The sequence below is a fragment of the Diadema antillarum genome, unplaced genomic scaffold, assembly GCF_040938485.1.
Source record: "Diadema antillarum isolate AM-2024a unplaced genomic scaffold, OU_Dant_1.0 scf00000131, whole genome shotgun sequence".
Classification (NCBI taxonomy): domain Eukaryota; kingdom Metazoa; phylum Echinodermata; class Echinoidea; order Diadematoida; family Diadematidae; genus Diadema; species Diadema antillarum.
The window spans coordinates 502,662-524,816 of NW_027271020.1; the positions used below are offsets into that span (position 1 = coordinate 502,662).

At 38.8% G+C, this 22,155-nt stretch overlaps 1 protein-coding gene across 1 annotated transcript; it reads right to left on the reverse strand.

Moving 5' to 3' along the window:
- Positions 1 to 229: 229 nt before the first annotated feature.
- On the reverse strand, positions 230 to 14,494 carry LOC139720612 (lipid droplet-regulating VLDL assembly factor AUP1-like). Its single transcript, XM_071631968.1, has 10 exons — positions 14,417 to 14,494; positions 12,858 to 12,995; positions 11,944 to 12,094; positions 10,386 to 10,570; positions 9,090 to 9,242; positions 6,915 to 7,078; positions 6,221 to 6,364; positions 2,414 to 2,622; positions 1,709 to 1,806; positions 230 to 598 (listed from the first exon to the last, which is right to left on the reverse strand). Exons 1-10 carry the CDS (start codon positions 14,452 to 14,454, stop codon positions 565 to 567), a joined length of 1,314 nt encoding a protein of 437 aa, XP_071488069.1. The 5' UTR covers positions 14,455 to 14,494; the 3' UTR covers positions 230 to 564.
- Between the last annotated feature and the right edge of the window lie 7,661 nt (positions 14,495 to 22,155).

Sequence of the window (22,155 nt, forward strand, 5' to 3'; positions counted from 1 at the left end):
AAGACGAGTCCTGAGTATACTCGGGCAGGTGCCTATGGGAAATGCATGTTGTTGCAAAATCAGCTCGTCCTCAACAGGTTAAAGGGTGCCTGACAATGCTGGGGTAATAATGATGGGAGATCCCTCTGAAAGAGCAGTGCTTACGCCAAAGAAGCCACCATGGCTAAATAAGACTACATCGTTAACCCGTTGAAGACGACTCTCAAGTATACTTGGGCAGGTGTCTATGGGAAATGCATGTTGTAGCAAAATCAGCCCATCCCCAGTAGGTCAATATTTCAATAATTTTTACCTCTAAACTGCCCAACAAGAAAGAAGACAAACTTAAATGCATCTGTAGAAACAGAGTTCCTTTGTGGCATCAAAGGCACCAACACAAATAGATTCAACCAAATACATCAAAGGTGATACTTGTATAAGACAAAGAACAGTGATACCAATACGTAAGGCTCACACACATATTTGAGCCTGATCCCCTTCCTCCTTTTAGATCCAAATGAGGTCACATGAACCGGTACAAGCCTTTCTCTTGTTTCCAAACAAATGTTCTCCAAATCACTTCCGTCATTTATCAAGGTTCTCTTTTTCAGCCAGATGCCTGTAGAAGACATTGAAGAATGGGAAAACATTTTGAAACATACAGATGGAGGGTAAGAATTTTCCAATGATGGCTACAAATTTGGACTGTATACATTTCCGGCAGCAAAAAATCATTTTTTTTTTTTACTTTATATTCTGGAAAAGGTATGAATTCCAGCAAGGGTATGTGAAATATCATGATGGCAGACAAAACATCATTAATTCTGGATCTGACTGAATTTTCAATCAATTCATGATATGTACAATAGTCCTGTAGGTTCAGCCGGAATGGAAGAGTTTGTAGATACATGTATTCACGAACCAGTAGTGGAGTGCGTGAATTTGGCAAAATGCTTTGTTCTTCAGATACACATACACAACACACCTAAAAAACATACTGTAATAGACAACGAAGAAAATAAGGGACATTCCCTTTCTGGCTGCTACCTACCATAGTATACCTGTGAACCACATGTACGTATAATTGTTGTTCCATTTTTGCATTTTCTTTCACTATTTTACTGATATGTTTGTAATCGTATCCGAGTGTTGATGTATTTGTTTGTTTTTAATATGTTCCTTCAGGGTTCCCACAGAAATTTGAAAACAGAATTCCATGACTTTTCCATGACTTTTCCATGACTAAATTGCTGCTTTCCATGACTTCCTTTCTGGCACGGTTTCCAAAATCAGACACGTTATGATGGCCTCCACCTCCCCTCACAGCCATCCGTTCCACCCACTATCTTACTCATGACATGTACATCTATTATCATTTGTATATGTCCCGGGAGTTATGTAGAATTTGGGATGTCACAAAACTGGGAAAAATGGAAATCATGAACACCAATTATAATAGCAGAGTATGATCACAGAGTATGAGAGTTGCGAGACACAACAAACTGGAAAGCTGCCATAGCCAAGAGGTAAATGCAATTCCATGACTTTTCCATGACTTTTAACAAATTTTCCAAATTCCCTGACTTTTCCCTGACTTTCCATGACCACAAATTTTTCCAGGATTTTCCATGACTGTGGGAACCCTGTCCTTACTTTGGCGAAATAAAGAAACTTGAAACAAACAAAGAAGCAACACACGCATGTCTGAGACTGATCATCTTTATCTCACCTCCTTGCACTGGCAAGTAAAGCAGCTTTTCTTTCTTGTAGAGATTTTTGTCTTTCACTTGAGGACTTCCCGAATGTAGCCGCAGCAAATTTGGTGCACTGACAAAAATCAAAATCAAAACAAGAATATTACAAATATAAATTTAATCTCACATAATGTGGAATAAATGATAAGACTTCCATGTTTATTTCTTCAGAAATGTGCAACTCTATTGTTAAGAACAAGGACGTTAAATCGTTGAACAACGAGCTTTTATGAAACATCACATGAAAAGGGAAGTTTCCCAAACGCATGTGGTTCCAGCAAACGCAAAATGAATAGGCAACAGTTGTGGTTAATTCTATGTGCTGCCCTCTTGTGATGGGAACTCTACAATTCATATTTCTAGGATATGGTAAGAGCATGAGTACAACATGTATGACCATCCAAAAAACCTGGAGAATTGTAATATGCCTTAGCCCTACAAAGCCAAGAGCCAAAAGCCAAAGGCCAAAATTCCCAGAGCAACAATTCTCATGACACAACTTTGTAAGTTACAGCCAAATGCCTGGGCACATGAGCATTGATATTGTGCCACAATATTATTATGAGTGTCGTGTTGGCTGAAAAATTGACTGCACAATCCCTATGCGCAAGAGTTAAGTTTAAATATTCTTGAAAGCACATCACCCCCACTGCTAGCTGAACATGAACGAAGTTAAACACAGACAAAGCTAAACATGTTCTTCTCACCGAGGGGGACGTCGACTGTGACGCAGCACTACTAGTGGTCCCTGGTTCATACCGGTTGGGGTGTGGTTCAGAAGAGTTTGCTCCTCCTACCGACGTGCTCCTACCAGCATCCGATGTGGTAGGGACCTCCGTCACATTTTCTAGCAGATTAAAGATTGTGGCATCCACAGAATTGGTAGATTCTGAGGGGGGGGGGGGGAAGAGAAAGAACAAAAAGAAATAAATTTCATGGAAAAATACAATATGAGCAAAACATATTCTGTTAGAGTGAACTTGACATTATTGTGTGTGTTTTGTTTTTTATCTTGTTTTGGTTCTTTTTGCCATCAAGAGAGAGTGCGAGTAAGATCACTATTTTGGAGGGCTTTTATTTGAATACAATCTAGGAATGTAAGCAGGGTGCAGTCTCACATATAAGCTATATTGAGACAGGGCAGTTAGATTTGAGAGGTGGTGATGAGAGGTTGTCCGAGAACAGGTTGCCATGACAATACCAGAGCCTGACCATCTCTCAGATATTCAGCTGTGATGCTTGCTGCCGTCCCAGTGGAAATCACTTGTCTAACCTCACAAAAAAAAAACACCAAACAAACAAACACCCTGAATGAGAAGCTCTGTATCGAGACTTAGAACTATCCTGATTCTGACACCCAATATCCAAGATCCAGTAGGAGCGGATACCAGGCAGACAATCAATACAGAAAGATACCCAGCACCCAGCCACCTGTGTATTATCTGTGGATTTTCGCGCGAGTTTCTGGTTGCACGAAATGTGCGAAAAAATTCCACATCTACAGTATTATGAATATAAACAGTCACATTAATGTTTAAGTTTGGTTAAAATAATAACAAACTTGGACAAATGACATACAGGCTGAAATGGCAGTCAACCCTATTCTCAACTACACAAAGAAAACATGTACTGTGGTTATTACGGTCACTGTAGACGGGCTCGATGCTGTGTAACTGTACTGTATAACTGATTGCCATTCACACACAACTAAGTGCTTGTCATTTGCTTTTTGTAACGCTTGCACATTCTGTTTCAGTGATTTTTATGTGCCTTACAGTTTATGAATTTTAATTCATTTCTTGTCTAATCATGTGAGGATGAATAAAGACAGGGATGATTTTCATTTAGTGTGATATGAATCCTGAAGAGGACAATTGGGCCTCCCAGCCCTAAACAGGGCCTTTTCTAATTAAATGGTCCTGGAAAGGGGCATAAAGGTTTACGGAAATAATGGGGAGGTTGACAGCCCTGAAAGAGGATATTGTGCTTTCCCTACATTTTCTCGATCTGAAGGTGCAGACTGATGTTCCCTGAGGGCTTGAGTGGCTGCTGTGCACACTGCAAGGTCGTCCAGTGAAAATCCAAATCTGTGGTTGCTACACACAGGTTCTTCACTAAATATTTCCTCAGCGGGGGATTTGCATGCAGTTGTAATCGGAACGTGGTCATTATAAACAGGTAGTTGCTAGAGCAAATGTGGCTTACTTGAATATCGCCATATTATGCAATATACTATTCAATGTGTGTAACATACTACAGTACTCTCCGCCTAATCGGGTATCGCTTAAACGGGTACTCCATTTAATTGGGTAGAAATGTCAGAGTCAGTTCCAATGCACATTAAATTTACCTGATAATCGGGTTGCCTCTCCGCATAAACGGGTAAATAATTTTCTTCTAATTCTAATTTCTACCCACATTTTATCGCATATAACACTTTAAGAAATCATGCATGTCAAATTTTCCACGGCTAATCGCATTCTCTGCTTAATTTACAAAGAAAACTGATCATTTGGGGAGTGATTAAACATGAAAACACATGTACACGTACTGACTTGCCACACGTAAATGAACATTACACAATGTAGCTGGCACTCACAATTGCATAGACAGACAGGAGTTGAGCACACTTGCGCTTCTCCCTTGCTCCGCAACAACATTCACAATACGAGAAGTTTGCAACGAAAATCAGGCCATGCATCAGCTCCATAATTTTGCTTTTCCCCGAAATTCTCAAAAAGTAACCCGACGTACTATAGTGTGCGCAAAGAGACGTGTTCGTTTCGGGAAACCCCTGCGTGTTACCGAGGTCTATTATAGTCAAACGACAGTTTTTTGAAGACATATTTGTCCATAAAAAGAGTGTAAATTATTGCTTGTGACTGAGCAAGTGTAAGGTATGCATAATGTGCAATGCAAGCACACGTGTTAAGCATACAGAGTAGGTGTTTGGTGCAGTGTCCAATGCATACATACACATTGTGTGTGTCCATTGTGAATGAGACGCGTGTTCTTCTATTAATCGGGTACTCCGCTTAATCGGGTAAGAAACGCTCTGCCCGAGCCTACCCGATTATGCGGAGAGTACTGTATTTAATTTGCTTATCTTTATTACGTGGATATGATAGCTGCTGCATAGAGCTCATGACCTTTGTATGTACACAAGAAAGAGTCTCATTTTGGAGGTGGTTGTATCTAGTCTTGGGAGATGTGTGTGGTTATCACACATTTGATCAAAATCATTAAAACATTTCCTTGAATGTGAGGAAAGAAGGAAATAGACGTTTCCTGTATGTGTCACTTTACCAGCTGTTATGAAAAGCCCAGTAGTTTCTTGCTGACGTTTAAGTGTTTGGGTCAGATGGAATACTTGTCTAGTCTTATTAGAATATTCAATGACCTTTTGGTGGTGGTTCATTGCTTTCCTAAAAAAAAAAATACAGTCAATCTTGCTAAAGTCAAATCTATTTGAACAGAAGAAATAGCTTCGACTTAGAGAAAATTCAACTTATGAGGGATTAAAATCCATAGAATATAAAGAGAAGAGGACTTGAAAAGTCTTTCGACTTGCGAGGTCTACTTAAACAAGGTTGACTGTAGCTCAATTAGCGGTATATATTGACCTTTTAATCAGTGTGTTCCCAGACAGTCAGATCACTAGAGAGATAAAGGAATTGAAACCTAGGTAATCAGAACATGTGTCTGTGTGAACGACCCTCACATCCTGTAGGTCAATGATAACCGCGAGCTATCTAAAAGCCACCTTTTCCATGACAAAAAAAAAAATTACAGTACTCGCCTCGGTGAAAAACTGCTAGTCGAGTGTCTGCTTATTATCTGACAGAAGAGTAAGCCTATCATCCAGTCGGCCATACTCTCACTTGATGATCTGGGCACATCAAACTCAGGAGTGCTTTGACCCTGCAGTGTAGGCTTGTCATGCTGCTCTTCAATGCTAGAATGCATTTCACTCAGAAATCATCAATGCTTTTCAAGCATTTAATTCATAGTTAGCATTTGTTTCAGTTCACTTAAATAAATTTTAATAATGGACCCTCTGTAAATTAAGTAAAGACCACAACTAATATCTCTTTCTCAACTTTAACATCTTTCATACCAAGGATATTCATGATGCTGACTGATATTACTGCATATGCTGAAAAATTTGTGCGGTTTTAATTTTTGAGAATTTTGTAAGTCAGGAGCTATTCACAAAAATATTGACTCTGCTCCCAACATGAATGTGACGTGAAAGCATATGTATCTCCATTCAGTAGTGCACTTTACGATCGCGAATTTAACCACTCACAAAATCGCCCGGGAAGTCCCAATTCGCAAAAAATCAGACACGCTAAATATATGGCGGATACAATAATTATGTCCTTTTTAGTGGTGTTACTATCCATGGAACGAAATGGCTCAAATCACAAGCTTAGAATCCCACCTCATTCCAATTTTCACATTACACCCATGGATTGCTCTTGTACCTAGATCTTTCCTGATGATGTGCTGGGGTATGTGAGGCAGTACATCATGAACTTGTTTGACCATTCTTTCCAGAGGTCCATCCCTCTCAGTTGTTTGTGGCATCTCTTTCTCAGTAGCTGCAGGGGAATGAGCAGGAGCTCTCTCTGAAAAATGAAACAAACAAGTACAACAGTGTGAAAAAAAAGAGCCAAACAAGTCTTCCTCATTTCAAATTCAAATTCAAATGATTTTATTTCCATATAAAGTAATACAAAGCAATATACATAACGCTTACATGAGTACATAATATTTCAAGGAACTTTGAATCACATCACTTTAAAAACTTAATCCAATACAATAATACACATGCACAATATTTTTCATATAAAGTCAGAGTCAAATATAGCTTTCTTTGCAAGAACTACACACATGGTCACTGATACATAAGGTAAAGTGAATAGAAGGATGATAGGATACTTAATGTCCATTTTAGAAAAAACAAACAAACAAACCAATAATCCTTTCTATATGGTACAGCTGTATCTCTAAATAAATTTCAGTACAATAACTTCTCAGTTAAGCAATGTGTCACATATTAGGTGAATAAAACTGATCTTGGCAAAGAAACCAGCTCAGTCACATGGCAAAATACAGTCCAGATAAGAACCTGTGTGACCTGAAAGTTGCCAAGATGATAGCTCTCTTGGTACAAACCTGGTAATCTTGAGTCGACGCTGATCCTCTTGATATGCTCTGCTTTGTCCGCACTCGTAAATGGAGTGGCCTCCACGTTCAGTGCCTGCGCCATCAGCCCCTGGACGGCTCCCGAGTACTCGTCCGCTGTCTGGTAACTTTCTCTTTTCACAGCAGGTAATAGCCTGAAAGGAACACGTATCGGACAGGTGTCAAATGTCTTTGATGGATATACTAAACTAACAAGCGGATATCTTGTGTATTTGTTGATGTCAGTTTCACTGTACCAGTCCCAAGTTTAATAGTATTTTTGATTAAAAGGTTTTTTTTCATTGATTCACAATTATGATAATGTTGCAGGTTTATTCTTTACTTTCAGAACAAGATGTGAAACTTTCCATTTCAATTCTACTTGCAATACTTTCATGACTAAATATTTTTCTTTAGTTGTCATATTTATAGCGTCTTCTTTTTTTTTTCTTCTTTTTTTTTGCATGACATTACCTGTGGGAAAAAGAAACCCTGCACTTTTTATAAACACATGTGTGACAAGTTAGTAACCACTAGAAGTGAAATTCATTTATAAGTACAAAGTGAACATGCTTTTGCCCCTCATTCACACACATATAAAAAAAAACAAAGTTTCAGCGCGTGTATCTTCATGTTTGATGAATCATTGCTGAATGGCAAGTCAATACACGACAAAAACCTTCTCTTACAAGAATAGATATACAACTGCCTCAACCTGCCTCATACCAAACAGAACATGACTTTTGCAATAGCAAGAATTCACAAATTGCCAAAACTGTGAAAAAAAAAACTAACAAAATAAAGCACACACACAAAAACAGAATCAAATTTTTACCACTTTAATTCTACAGCATGCTCTGTATGATTTGTAAAAGAGCATGTATGTTTGTTTTTTCTGTGATCATTATTCAATTGTGCCAGGCTATCATTCCTTCCCACAGAAAACAATAATGTGTCTCAACAAATGCAGTAAGACAATTGCATGAAATCAGCAGTCATCAAAAAAAAATGTTCTGTGAGCACTATCTTCAAAGCTAGACTGCAAATGGCTTATCAGTGTTAATCTGGGGTCCCAAACAAAAATTTTCTTCATTGAAGTGCAGGATCTCAGCCGGGTAGCCAATCCACTCCCACTTACACTCCCAACATAACTTTTCTAGTGGGAAGGGTAATGTTTTCTCATTCAAAAGCTCAATTTTGCAATGTTTTGAATTACCAGAACATTTACATTTGAGAATTCTGTTGTATTTGGGAGGATTGTGTGTGAGATAACATTGTTATGGTGGTAAGCTCACAACCAGAGACATACAAATCAAAGTGGTGACAATAAATCTTGAACGATATTTCTCTGCTGCAGCGTTTTAGCCTGGAGTAAAAATGCCTCCATTTTCCTCTAACCTTGGCCTGGCCTATTGATTCGGTTTTAATCCCCTCCATTCTCCAGCAACAATGGAAGGCCAGAAAAGTTCAGATTTGTGATTATAGTTTGCTATTGTGCATGCATCAGCAACAGAGACACTCTTTATTATGTATCGCTCGTTTGCCAATTACAGGTACGTGCAAGCGGTGAAATTCATTCGGGTATCTGGTGGATGTGTCTAAAGTGTGAATTGTGCAAACAGACAGGTCAACATCTCTTATACCCTGTTGACACTAAGCAAAAAGGGGGTTCTGAAGCCTCCTATAGCAGTCTCAAGCAGCTTTCCAGCTCAGTATATTAGACAGAATTCAAAAAAGGAGATCCAATCAGGTCAGGTTCTGAAACTACCTATGGGGGTGGTTTCAGAGCCTGCTATAGCAGTCTCGAGGAGCCTCGACTGCAGTATAAACGCTACGGGGTTTGAGAAGCCGCTTTTTTGCTGACCTGGAAGTTATTGCTGAAAGCCATTGCCAGCTAACACACACAGCCCAGCCGTCGCGATGAACTGCTGCTGATAAATGCCACCAAACTTGCACACTTACGCACTCAATTTCATTTGTGTAATTCAAAAGCCTGAGCCGTATATCATGAATGGAGACAGTTGGGTCTGTTAGGGCCTGCTTTGGGCATAATATGAACAGATAAGCGACCGCTTTTTCAAAGCAGGGTTCTGAACTTTCTCAAAAAGGCTCTGAAACCTGCTCACATTGTAAACAGGGTATCTGATGCTTGAGCAGAAATCGTACCTGAGACTGAAAACTGTGCAGGGGACAAAGAGGAACCAGAGCATATCTTGCCACAGACTGCTACCGACAGCTTCAACGCTGATGTTGACCATCGGTCTGTCGGCAGTGAGGATCAGAGGCTGAACATCTTGGTCTATGCAAAATGCCCACGTGCTGCAATGTGAAAAAGGGGGACAAAAAAAGAAACAACTACCAGCATCTCTTGATTGAATGAATACATTTAAAGTCTTATGCTTGTTTATGTAACATCACTTGATTACGTCACACTAAAATAAAAAGATTCTTGTAAATTTGACTATTCACATACCTGTACATTTTCCTTCGGGTCCAATATTACGGAAGTTCCAAATATGCCCGAAGTGTTTGATCACAAAAATTCTTTCTTAGACTCTGGCTGTACTAAACAAGCACTGACTGATTTTTGTATGATGGAAGTTAGGCCTGAAGATAATCAAAGTTATGTGGTGTGGAGTTCACAGCATAAATCTTTAAATCAATTGACAGTAAATACATTATGTCATTAACTGCCACTAAATTTTGGCCTCTGGATGCACATCCGTTGCGTTTCCCTCATAATGGAAAGCTTATTTTTTATAATCACATTATTTTTATTACATGACTTACAATGCTGACACAGTTCTTGCACTGCCTAATACCACTTGTCAGTGTAGTAACACTTAAAAGGCCTCCTTTTCATACTCGATCTGTGTGGCCAGTACAAGTAATTGATACTGCTGGAAGAAATATCTCTAAAATTTTCCACTATGACTGTAACACTTTAACGCTTCATACCAAAGTGTGATATGATAGCCTTTCATTGCCATGGAAAGTGGTTCTAAACAACCTCACCTAGCCCGAGTGTCTCTGCGCACCTGGTTCCAACCCAAGCTATAACATTAGACTGTGACATCATCATTGAGGTACTCTATGCACATCTCTTTCAAACACTAAACAGCACCCACACCGTTACGGTGATCATGCTTTCTCCATCTGTGCCCCCTTCTCTGGAATGATCTCCATACTTATATTCAGTCCTATACCTCCACTGACATTTTCAAAAGGAACCTTAAAACCCATTTATTTCACTTCAAGAAAAGAACCAATGATTATGTAATATTATGTAATCATGGATTATTCTGTACTCATAGTCGATTTATACGTTTGTTCCTTTTCGTAATTGTAAAGCACTTCGAAACCTTTTTGTCTCAAACACTACATAAATCTTCCACATTTATTATCATTATTTTCATATCACAGCAGCCAAATGTTGTAGGTAGGAGGGAGAGAAGAGTGCACCTGAACTTTAGCAGACCAGCTCTTCCATTCGTCATGGCTCCTTCAGGGAAGGCAAGTACTGGCAGAGTAGGTTGTTGGCAATGCCTCTTCACGTTGTCCAGGAATACCTGTCTGCCATCAGCTGCACCCATGCTGGTATACCCCAGTGTCCAGCTCAGGATGGAGGGTAAACTCCATACGTTTGGCTATAGTGGTCAACATGGCAAAAAAAAAACAAAACAAAAACAAACAAAAACAAAACAAAAAAACAATATTAATTACTGCTTAGAACGAGCATCACTCATATCATATACAGTACATACATCAGTGTCCATCATACATTGACTGAACAGTTGAAGTTGAGACATTCTAGATCAAGCGCCATGAGCACCCTTCAAAGGCATACCAGCACTACACTCACCATCATCATCAGGATTGGCACACATTCTTTTTATACACTGACTCATATCCTTCAAACTGTGTCTTCAAATAATCACTCACAAAAGAGTTGTAATATCGAGTTGTTTTGAAATATAAACACATATGATGAGATTCTCCACTGTAGGTAAGTCCTAATGGATGCATTAATGTAAGTGGGTTGACCTCTCATACCTAGATAGATGCTGCCCTGTGAGGCGTATCAGGGCAATTACCTCCGGCTGAATACTGGTTAGGGTGGGATTTCACGGAGCACGCGAACGATTTGCGAAGGACGCGAATGGCAAAATCCAGCATTCGCAAAAGATCGCCAAACGAACATGGGGGTTCGGAAGCGTCGTCAATTGTTCGCGAATGTCGTTTTTACTTCGGCGAGAATTTCAAAAAAGTTTAAAATTTTTTGCGAACCTTTTCCGCACACTTGGTCGTGATTTGCTCGTGAATTGTTCTCGAAAGTGTCTTTAAAGCCTCGTCATATGCGCAAGACCTTCGCAAGACATGCGCGATGTTCGCAAAATGTTCGTGAAACCCCAAACAGACTCCGAAACTTTGGAGAATGTCTCGCATATGTTACGCGAAATCTGCGAAGTTTTTCCGATCATTTTACGACGTAATCGCAAACTGTTTGCGTACCTTTTGAGACATTCTCGCGAACGTTTAGCGCACGTTTGGGGGATGTATGACCTATACGTTTTCTACAAATAAAAATCGTAGCATACATCTAAACATCAAACAATTATTAACAACTATAGTAACAAAAGAAATTAAAGACTAACAAAGAGAAACAAATGTTTGATATACAAAAAAAATCCAGAATACACTTAAAATTAATCTAAAGTATGTAAAATTTCTTAGTGATAAGGTTAGAGTAAAAATTAGGGTTAGGGTTAGGTTTAGGGTTAGAGTTTGGGTTAGGGTTAGGAATAGGAATAGGATCAGGATTAGGATTAGGATTAGGGTTAGGATTAGGATTAGGATTAGGATCAGGTGAAGGGTCTGGGGCAATTGCCCAGGGGGTAATTGCCCTAGAACCATGTGAGGTAATAACTCAGCTTATAGACAACTTGTCAATTGCTTCCTTTTGCTAATTAAAGGCAGAATACATACATAAATACACTCTCAACAACTCTCTTGTACTCACGACAACTGATGGATATTGAAGCGAAATGACGAAATGATCCAGAACTGAGATGTGATTGGCAACAAGCACTTTGGCATCTTCGTCTCTCGGCTGACCACTGGAAGGGCGGACTACTACGCCGAGGATGAGACACATAGTGCGCAGGAGATATCTGGCAAATAAAGGCATCCACAATGTACCCTTCTATTAGATGCATTACCTAACTATGTTTATAGTGTGTATGGTCTGATTTTTGTCTTGTGTTTTTTTTTTTCAGTAATCTTGATTTCATTCAGTACATTATTACTGCATAAATCATGAACTTTCACTCGAACGTGTGTAAAACAGGCATATGAAAATTTCAGTACAATCATCAATCTTTTGAAAACAAATTGTTTAAACCTCATGATACAAGCACAATTTCTTTAAAATTGCATGAGTGCAAAAAATAAATGAATGAGAGGGTTTAAATAGTACGACTAACAATGATGGACATCCTATAGCACCATCTAGTTCCCTGTCTCTTAATCTATCTACACATCATTACATATCATGTACAATGTAGTTAGCAAAATTTGACAATTTCATAATTAGCCATTGCCATATCAATGGGCGACTCTCAGTTTTTCATGAAAAAAGAAAAATGAAATTTTAAAAACAAAAACCCTGACACTCTGAAATGTTTAGATTGACCAATAATCACAACTGTGAGATCAAGGAAAATTTGCAGTTTCTCGCAAAACTGTTTAAAGCTACTATTGTCAATCACGCAATATGCAACATCCACCATCATTACGTCTTCATTCTGCGGAATTAAAAGCACACAAAATTCATCTTACCCAGCCCAGCACACAGACACAAAAATAATCATGCCAAAATATCTACTTTTACACAGTATGCAAAACAATATGCAGGAAATAGCTATGTGTCAGTACCTCCTGATGGGCAATTGCTTGGGCAGAATGCATGCAATTATGAAAACGTGAAGACCGATGAAAATGCGTAGAAGAGCAATGAGGAGGCCCAGGGGCAGGTACACGGCAAACAGGATTGCTGTTTTGCTGTCCTTTATTCTGTAACAAAATCAAAACATTTCATATTTGAAAAGAAGAATGATACTTGACATATTTTACCCCAGAAAACAAACTTACAGAAAATAAGAATGAAAGCTGCCTATCTGAGTCTAAAGGAGTCATATAGAATGCAATATCAACACAAGATTTTCGATTAAAGCTGTATTTGTCTACATATAAACACTATAATTTTGCCGTTCAATTTCAAGCGCCTATCAAAATTTAGTCTCTGCATTCTGGGCATATGAATTACTGTGTCCACACTTGTTTAAAGCTTGGTGTAGAAATTCTTATGTTGTTCATACAAGTAGAACCTTGTGTGTATAGTCATCTATCCATATGCTGTACAGTGCGCTTCCATTATAACGAACACGGTTATAACGAAATTTCGGTTACAACGAAGTACAAATTCAGGCCTCAACATTATCCACTCTTTGCTTTTTATTGTTTATTTGATCAGTTATAACAAAATTACGATGAAATAACGAAAGAAAACTGCCGGTCCCGAGTACTCCGTTATAACGGGAGTCCACTGTACTCTGCAATGTTGTCTGCTAAAACCTACTGTTTGCATTACAAGCCATCTTTATTCAAAAGAATTTCACGTGATTTCTCTCACTAAAAGAAAAATAGTACCTGGAATGGCAATCGTTAGCAGATGATGTGTCATACTTACTTTATGAACAATAACTGATCATAATCAGGAATAATTCAATTGAATGGAAACACTTGTATAATCTTAGACTGCATTACTTCAATGCTTGGACTTTTACATAGCTTCTTTTTCCCCATGATTGTTAGACTTTGACCTCTTGACTAAGATATGTACAAGTACATGTACATGTACGAAATCAAAACATCTCAGTACAATTACTTATCGTCGCTGGGTTGACAAGACCTTGTTTCTCAAATTTCGGTGAAAATGACTTTTTTTTTCTAATTAATGGTCAGATAATCAGCTGAGCGATGTCTTGTCCAAATCTTTGCTGTCTTACCCAAAAAAATGAAGCCAACCATACCATGTCAAAAAAAAAAAAAGCTATTCCATTTGATATATTGCAGTAGTGCTTTAGCTGCCATGTTGTTTTGCTCTCCTAAACATTTGATATTTTTGACAAACAAGATTATGAAGGTCACCTCAAACATGGATTTGCATACTATTAAAAAAAAAGGGAAAGAAATTGATTCTGAGAGAGTGGCTAATGATACATGTAGATCACTGGAGTAATACAGATTACACCAAAACCTGCAATTCCTCTAGTACTATCATGGGTAAAGATGGAACTGTAACAGGCTGCTGCATAAACACAAAAATTTCAACACTCAAGAAACCCACAACAATCCAGAGTCATGATACATTTAAAAAAAAAAAAATCACACTTCTGAGAAAGCATCCCCTTTGTTCCCATTGTACATCATACCTTTGATGACTGAACAGTTGAACTATTTCTACTGCCATCTTGAGGGTAGTTTCCAGAAGTATGTTTCCTCTCCAGACTGATATTCTGAAACAAAATGTTGCAACAAAAAGACAGTTGACTGCAGTGCTCAACATGAATATGCAATTTACAAAATTTTTTACTCTATGACTATGTAAAAATAGAGTGGATAGATATGTTTAAAATGTAATGTAAATTGAACAATTCAATACCCCACCCCACTGCTGTATCTGTACGGATGGTCATCATTCTACCATTCTGGGGATAGACTCTTGTTCCAAGGAGCTGCTGAGAAAGGGATTAAGACTTCAAAGTGTGCAAAGTCTGCATTTTCTTTCTCTGTCAAAAGGACAATTGCAATGTGAACAAACGCAACTGTAGACAAACAGACAAATGTACATAGACAACACAGGATTTATACCATAACAAAATTGTTTTTCTAGTTCTCAGACATTTTGACCTGGAATTAATTAAACTAGTTTGGTTACACATCTAGACAACTCTAGACCATCTACAATGTACAGTAGGGCTTGGGGCCAAATGCCGGGCCAAAGGCTGGGCCCAAGGCCGGACCCATGGCCTAAGCCTGAGGCCCGAGGCCGGGGGCCCAGGACTGGGCTGAAGTCCGGGCCCGAAGCCGGGGGCCCAGAAGGCCAGGGGCTCACGGCCAGTAGTACCAGTCATGACATGCTGTGACAATGATGTGAGACAGAGCTGTGCATACACATGTAAATACACTGTCGACTGTACACTAACTATACACAGCCCAGTCGCTGTATAAATCGCGACAGTAGTAGGCCTAACACTGGTCACTGTTACAAGTGGTCTACAGCCATAGCCACAGGTACAGCCCACAGACAGTGGTCGGGTACAACAGTCAACAGTCAAAATATCTGATGCTGAAAACTTAATTCACGACAAAAGTTTTGTGAAAGGAATTGATATTGTATCATTAGCCATTGACCGTGGTGCTGGGCCTGGTACTGCCATTTAAGACACAATACCAGAGTTTTTTATAGTAAACAAAATGATGACTTTCCTGATGAATGCAGTGACTTTCTTTCTTCATTTAAAAAGTTTAATTTTAAAAACTTGAGAACCACAATGGGCACAATAATGTAAATCCAGTGGACAACTGTTCTTCAATAGTCTGCATGACACATATGGTCTCTGAATGCACAAGTGAAGCATTCCGTGAAAATAATTATTTTAGAACAAAACGCCTCACTTACTCAGCTCAGCTCAGCTCAGCAGGTTTGACGTCAATGCTCCAATGCCGTCTTCCTTGTCACTCGCCAGACGCGTCTTTCAGTATGTGGGACTGGACAGTGACAAGTGTGAACAAACGCATTACCTCAACCCACCACAGCTCTGCTTTTATGACTGCGTCGAACAGGTCGTTCAACGTACGCTCTCTTCCGTCTAAATAAACATCGAATGCAATGTCGAGATCGATTTATGCATATGTATATAATATACTCTTACATTTGGCTTGACCTTAGCTTACCGCGCAAGTTTTTTAAAAGAAACCTGTACTGACATTTTCTACTTGTCTGATAATTCTAATCTACATTTTTTGACGCCTACAACTGGAAAGAGAGGATTCTACAACCCAGGATAAGCCTGTAATGATTTTTTGAAAAAAATGAAAACGAGCAAGCCAAGGAACGATCCACACAATTTGGCATACGTCACAGGTGCCAAGCTCCAACTTTAGCAAAACGAACTACACATGTCAATTTACTGATGAAATCTCACACGAAGTACTGCAAAAACTGTTATTTAGTAAAATTGCAATATGGAGCTGAAATAAACATGTTAAACAATATTCATTAATTTTTAAAAGGAATCTCTTCAAAAGCTTTTTATTTAGATCAAATTTGTGGGGAATATTCCAGATATGCAAAATGAAATTGGCATCATGTCCGAACGTGCTGCCCATAGAAAACTGTGTGTAAGTAACGTTGCACTAACTAGTATGCATTGATGATGAGCGATAATGGTTCGACATCACAGTTCAAACTATCTAACGAAGATGAGGACTGAGTGATTCTTAAAATCTAAATCCAAAAAATAGTCAACGGCAATCACGGTTTACGCCTAGTTAGAAGAAAACGGCACTCAGTAGAGACGCTAGACTAGAACTAGGACTAACGTTAGGACTAGTGAGCAGTCAAGGACCGAGAAGATTCTACTCGCCCGCCCCTCGACAGCTGTACGTGCACAGCGCTATATAATAGGCACAGCGTACTAGTAAACGGTTTAGTATGCAATACTTACCCTTGCTGCCAGAACTTGAAGAAAGTCCAGACGAAAGTCCAGACTCCAAGGTCTAGCGTTGCCGCTAGATCTAGGCCCTTGTGCTGCAGGCCCTGTTGTTTCTGTGCTGAATTTTGCAGGTAAGGTATCTGCTTTATGGATTTTCAATGTTTTTGTAGTCGAGATAAATCTCATTGTGGTCGTATTAACACCAAGGACTAACTTAGATCTAGTTTTAGTACGACCCATGGCCCATACCTCGGAAGAGTGGCCTGACCACGTAGAAACAAACAGTGCCGCCGCTTCGCGATCCAAGCGCTGGTGTAGGCATAGTGCTAGAGTACTTCCGTATCCATGTAGATATCTCAAAATTCACTTAACCAAATTGCACCAAAATCACAAGAAATATTTTATGACTCATGTCCACTTGCTCACGCTAATTGGAACCAAATAGCAAGTCGGGAAGCGTAAGTGAAGTTGTCGACTTTCCTGTCGTCGCTAAAAACAATCTGCTCTGTAGAGACTGTACGACTAAACAAGAGTTATCGCGGCGTAGTAGCCCTACTTGCCTGCGCACGCACAGACTGAAGTTAGCCATCTAATATCATGAGACAAATCTTTCAAGTAATCGGGAGCAAAGAATCAATTTAAAAATTATTTGAGTTAAGTTGAATGAAAAATATAGTTCGTAAATCACACAAATTGCCAAAATCATGACATTTTTTAGTTTAGTTCCCGCGCAAATTCCCCGTTCGCACAGGACTAGTCGGCTAACTTCAGTTCTAGATTGTGCATGTCGCGTTTACCAAGATCTCTCGCGAAGAGTGAGTTTTTTTTTAGTGACAACTTGAAAATCGGCGTCAATATTGATACTTCTCGATTACCGATTTCGTTCAAACATAATACATTATTTTGAAATATGCTTTGACGTATATCCTGTAATTTTGGTGCGATTTGGTTCAGCGAAATTTGAGACAGCTGCATGGATAGGACAGTACACAAGTGCCGCCTGCTAGCTAAATTGGGCCTAAGCGTCGTCTGCTACTCGGCACGATTTAACGCACGCGTATGCGAGGGCTTGTAATCAGTGATATATTTGGCACCTGTGACATCACGACATCCGGGCTCGTCAGCTCATTAGCATAATTCTCGCCCAAAAATTTCCATTTTCAAAATGAAATTACGGACTATAAATCGTTATGAAATTTTGAATCTGTTTGCACCGCTGGGTCTTTCAGAATTAAAAGAACAACATATAAAAAAATAAAAAACCGGTACAATGCCCTTTTAAGGGGTGAAGATATCCGCTCCGTAGTACATCGTACATAGGTCACGTCGTGACATCCTACTCAGTGATCCTTACTACTCGTGTGTCCGTGGCCGTACAGCTGCGGGTTATGATTCGCAAGCTACATGCAATGATAACAAAGATAGGGATGCTACGATAACACCATCATTGAAGATCCTACACTACGTGTAGGATCTTTGATAACACGAAAGAGCAGCTGAGACTGAGTTCGAGTGAGAGTATGAGAGGGATGGAGGAGGGCTCGTGTATACAAGGAGGTACCTCCTTGGTGTAACCCGTATTTAAAGGGATACCTCCTGCTTGGTGTAACCCGTATTTAAAGGGTTGTACAGTATGCTGTACTGGTTGAGGTGAGGATTCAGATCTTTAATATTTATTGGTGAGATAATGAGAAATCTCTTATGAAATATGAAAGAGCATGTAATTTCAAGAAAGATTCAACGTTTATTATTGGATGAAAATTATTGACCTTGAAATGGCTAGATATCCCCCCTCCCAAAAAAAAAAAGAGCGATCCTGATAGAATTTACATGGCCACGACTTTTATTAGGATCTCTTTGTTTTTCCTTGATCTTAGATATCTCAGTCATTTCAAAACCGATTTTTTTTCATGAAATAAACTTCCGATTTCCCCAAGAATTGTATGGGAGAGAAAAAAAGCAAACAAGTGTCTACAATTAAAAATAATTAAGTTGTCTGGGAAGGTCAACAAGCCAAGAGTAAGAACTTAAAATTCTATACAAATTTGGCGTATAATAAAACACAAACTCTTTATGATCTCGAAAATACTTAGCATTCATTAATTCATTCGTTTGTTTTTATAAAAATGACCAAAAAAATCTATTCGTTTGTTTTTGTGAGGATGACAAAAGATTTCTTTTTTTTTTTTTTTTTTTTAGTTTTAAACGTATTGAAAGGAAGGAAAAGTCAGAGCATCTTTTAGAGTGTTGTCAAGGTTGTTCCAGAACCTCGGGCCACTGAAAACGCATGTGTTTTGGGCGAGAATTGTTCGTAGTGATGTAGATGATATTCACTGGAACGTCGAGTAGGATAATTGTGTACCGCATCATTGCGACGAAAGATTCGATGAAATATTTGTGGCAAATTTTTGCTATTGTATTTAAACATAAATTGACCCAACTGAAACCGAAATATAAATCATTAATCTTTAATAATTTGTTAGCACAAAACAAATTCTCAGTATAAATGAGCACGCATATTCAAGTTAAAAAATACTCTCAATGACTTTTTGGCGATGATAATTTTTTTCCAAAAGAAATTGATGCGTGTTGCCCCACACTAAAATTCCATAGTTCAAATACGGGAAAATGAAACTGGAGTAAAGCATAATTATTCCTTTGATATCGTATTTACGGTCCCATCGTTAATAAGAACACGTTCGTCATATAGGGGCATTCCAGACGATTTTCATAACTTCACATCATAAATCGACAGCTGCGCTACGTTTTTCAAAGTGAGGGGCCGACTTTAAGCCCACATGGGAACAGGGACGTTGATTTTTTGCTGCCTCTTGTCACTTACCAAAATCCACCCCCAAAAAGCAAAGCAAAAACAAATGTATAAAGGTCTCCGCAGTATTCGCTGCCAATTATCGCCTGAGACCCTATATTTTCCGGAAAAAAAAAACCAATACAATACAGTAGTGTACAAAAGTTGGAGAGCCTAAAAAGTCAGGCCCTATATCCTCTGGGAAAAAAAAAAGAGTGGGGTACGGTTGCTCCCTTTTATCTATACAGCTAGCCGTCGGGATGACGAATCCCTCGGGATGGGCAGTTTTCTTTCGCTATATTGAAATTTCGTTGAACCGAACACTGACAACACTAAGATAAAGAGCTAATGATATTTGGTCCTGAATCTTTACTTCGTTGTATCCGATTTCGTTATAACCGTGTTCGTGATAATGGGAGTACACTGTACCAGCCTGCTGGCTATTAAACTGAGTGATGCCAACCAGTTTGTGTGCAACGTGATCTGTGACTGGTGAGCCTATTAGTCACCCAATAGCGTGTGGTAGAATATGTGGTGACTCTGGCTCCCCCGAAGGGACAAAATGATGGACATTGATATTAATTTGTAGACCTATGTTATTAAAATCCTATAAGAGTCAAACTTACAGGATATCTAGCGTTTTTACCAAGTATTGTTATATCATCAAAAGGTCTATGTCATAGTAGCAACAATAGATATAGTTGTGTCATTGTTATATAAACAATATTTTGTGGTCAATATTACATTATAATCAAGTGTCTTTTATTAATTTTATATTGTAATAAATTATATCTATCGAGACCTGCCAATAACTTGCACCCAATAACCTGGAAATAGTGCCATTACTGTCACCTTCCATTATCATTTCTTCTGTAAAATTTTATGTATACACCACATTCAATAAATTTCAGTAGTGACGAAAATCCCCCTAAAATCGATATACAGTACACATTCAGATCAGGAAAAGAAAGAATATACGTGACCAAATTACACATCTGGTGTTTTTCAGTATTATGTAGTCCTGCATGCACAAAAGAGTAGACGATTATTGCACACTGTAATATAGTATTTCCTAAATCGCACCGGTTTTGCAGCTTATGATACAGTCACACACGGTCACAAAACGGATTTGATCCGGGTGAAAATGAGTCGGATTAGTCCCGGAATGGAGGGTAATTCATGCTACAGTCACACACGGCCGGAATTCGAACCGGGTTCATAAGGATTTAAAACCGTATTGACCCGTCTCGAACCGTATAAAATCCGCTTTAAATCCTTAACTGAATGCTTTTCAACCCCTATCGACCCGTGTCAACCCGCTTCGACCCGTACCGACCCGGATGTAAACCTTGTCATCATCCGTTGCGTGAAGGCAATTGTAATGCGGTATACGGCAAGGGTCCATACAGTTTTACGCTGCGGGTTGCAGCGGGTCACTGCGTTTCAATGCGATTCGAACCGGGTCAATTCAGATATCAATACGGAATTGAAATCCGTGAGAAAATTTTGAACATGACCACAAAATTTTCACCGCCGTATCGTAGTCCCCGGAATCCATCAGGAATTGACACGGGTTACGATGCGGGTCAATGCCCGTCTCTACGGCTCGAACCGGGTCGATACGGTTTTAATTCCTTATGGACCCGGTTCGAAATCCGGCATTGTGTGACTGTAGCATTTACACCTAATCTATCCTGTTTATGAAATTGTACATCGTCATCATTGGTCATCATATTATTTTCACTGAATATTGTTGCGTCTTTGTTTTGGAATCTTGCCAGTCTTCATTTGATAGTGTTGTATCTCACGGCTAACATGCACTATACTACTGATGAAAATGAAATTGCTAATTGAAATTGGATTATTATTCATCCAATAGCTTCGACATTCCTTCTAATACCACTCGTAGAGAACGAGAATGGTAGTGAATTTCGGCTTTACAGTTCTGATTGTGCTCACATTGAAAATCATTCGTAGTATCAAATCTTCATTATATGGAGGTTAGATATGGCAATGAACTATGAACTAAAATCCAACATGCCGTTGAAAATGTCCTCTCCAAGAGGATTGCTCAAATTCTAGTTTGATTCGAAAATTCACTTTCATGTCTAGCAGTATATCAATCATGATATATGTTGTATTACGTGTGGGGGAATGCACCCTACAAGCATTGCCTTTCAGCACTCCTCCCCATGTATTTCTAACATTTCTGTAAGTTCCGTATGCTTTCAATGTTTTTCAAACGTATTATACATTTCCTTATACATTGTGATGTAATTTATGCATTGAACTTCTGTATGTTTCTGCTGGAAAGGGGAAAAATGAATGAATGAATTAATGAATGAATGAATGAATGAATGAATGAATGAATGAATGAATGAACGAATAAATGAATATCAAGTTCGAATCCAAACTAGATTTCATTGAAGGAAATATGCAATACAAATGACTTGCATACTTTGATCATCACTAATGATTGGCCAAAGCAAAATATTCACTACGTGGCATACCTTTTTATAATGATATTTCTACTATTTTTCTTTGGATTACTTTTTTTTTTATTCATGTTTTATATTCCACATTTCATACAAGTTTTATATTCCATTTGGTTTTGAAAAAGAAATGTTTTTAACACAATGGTCAG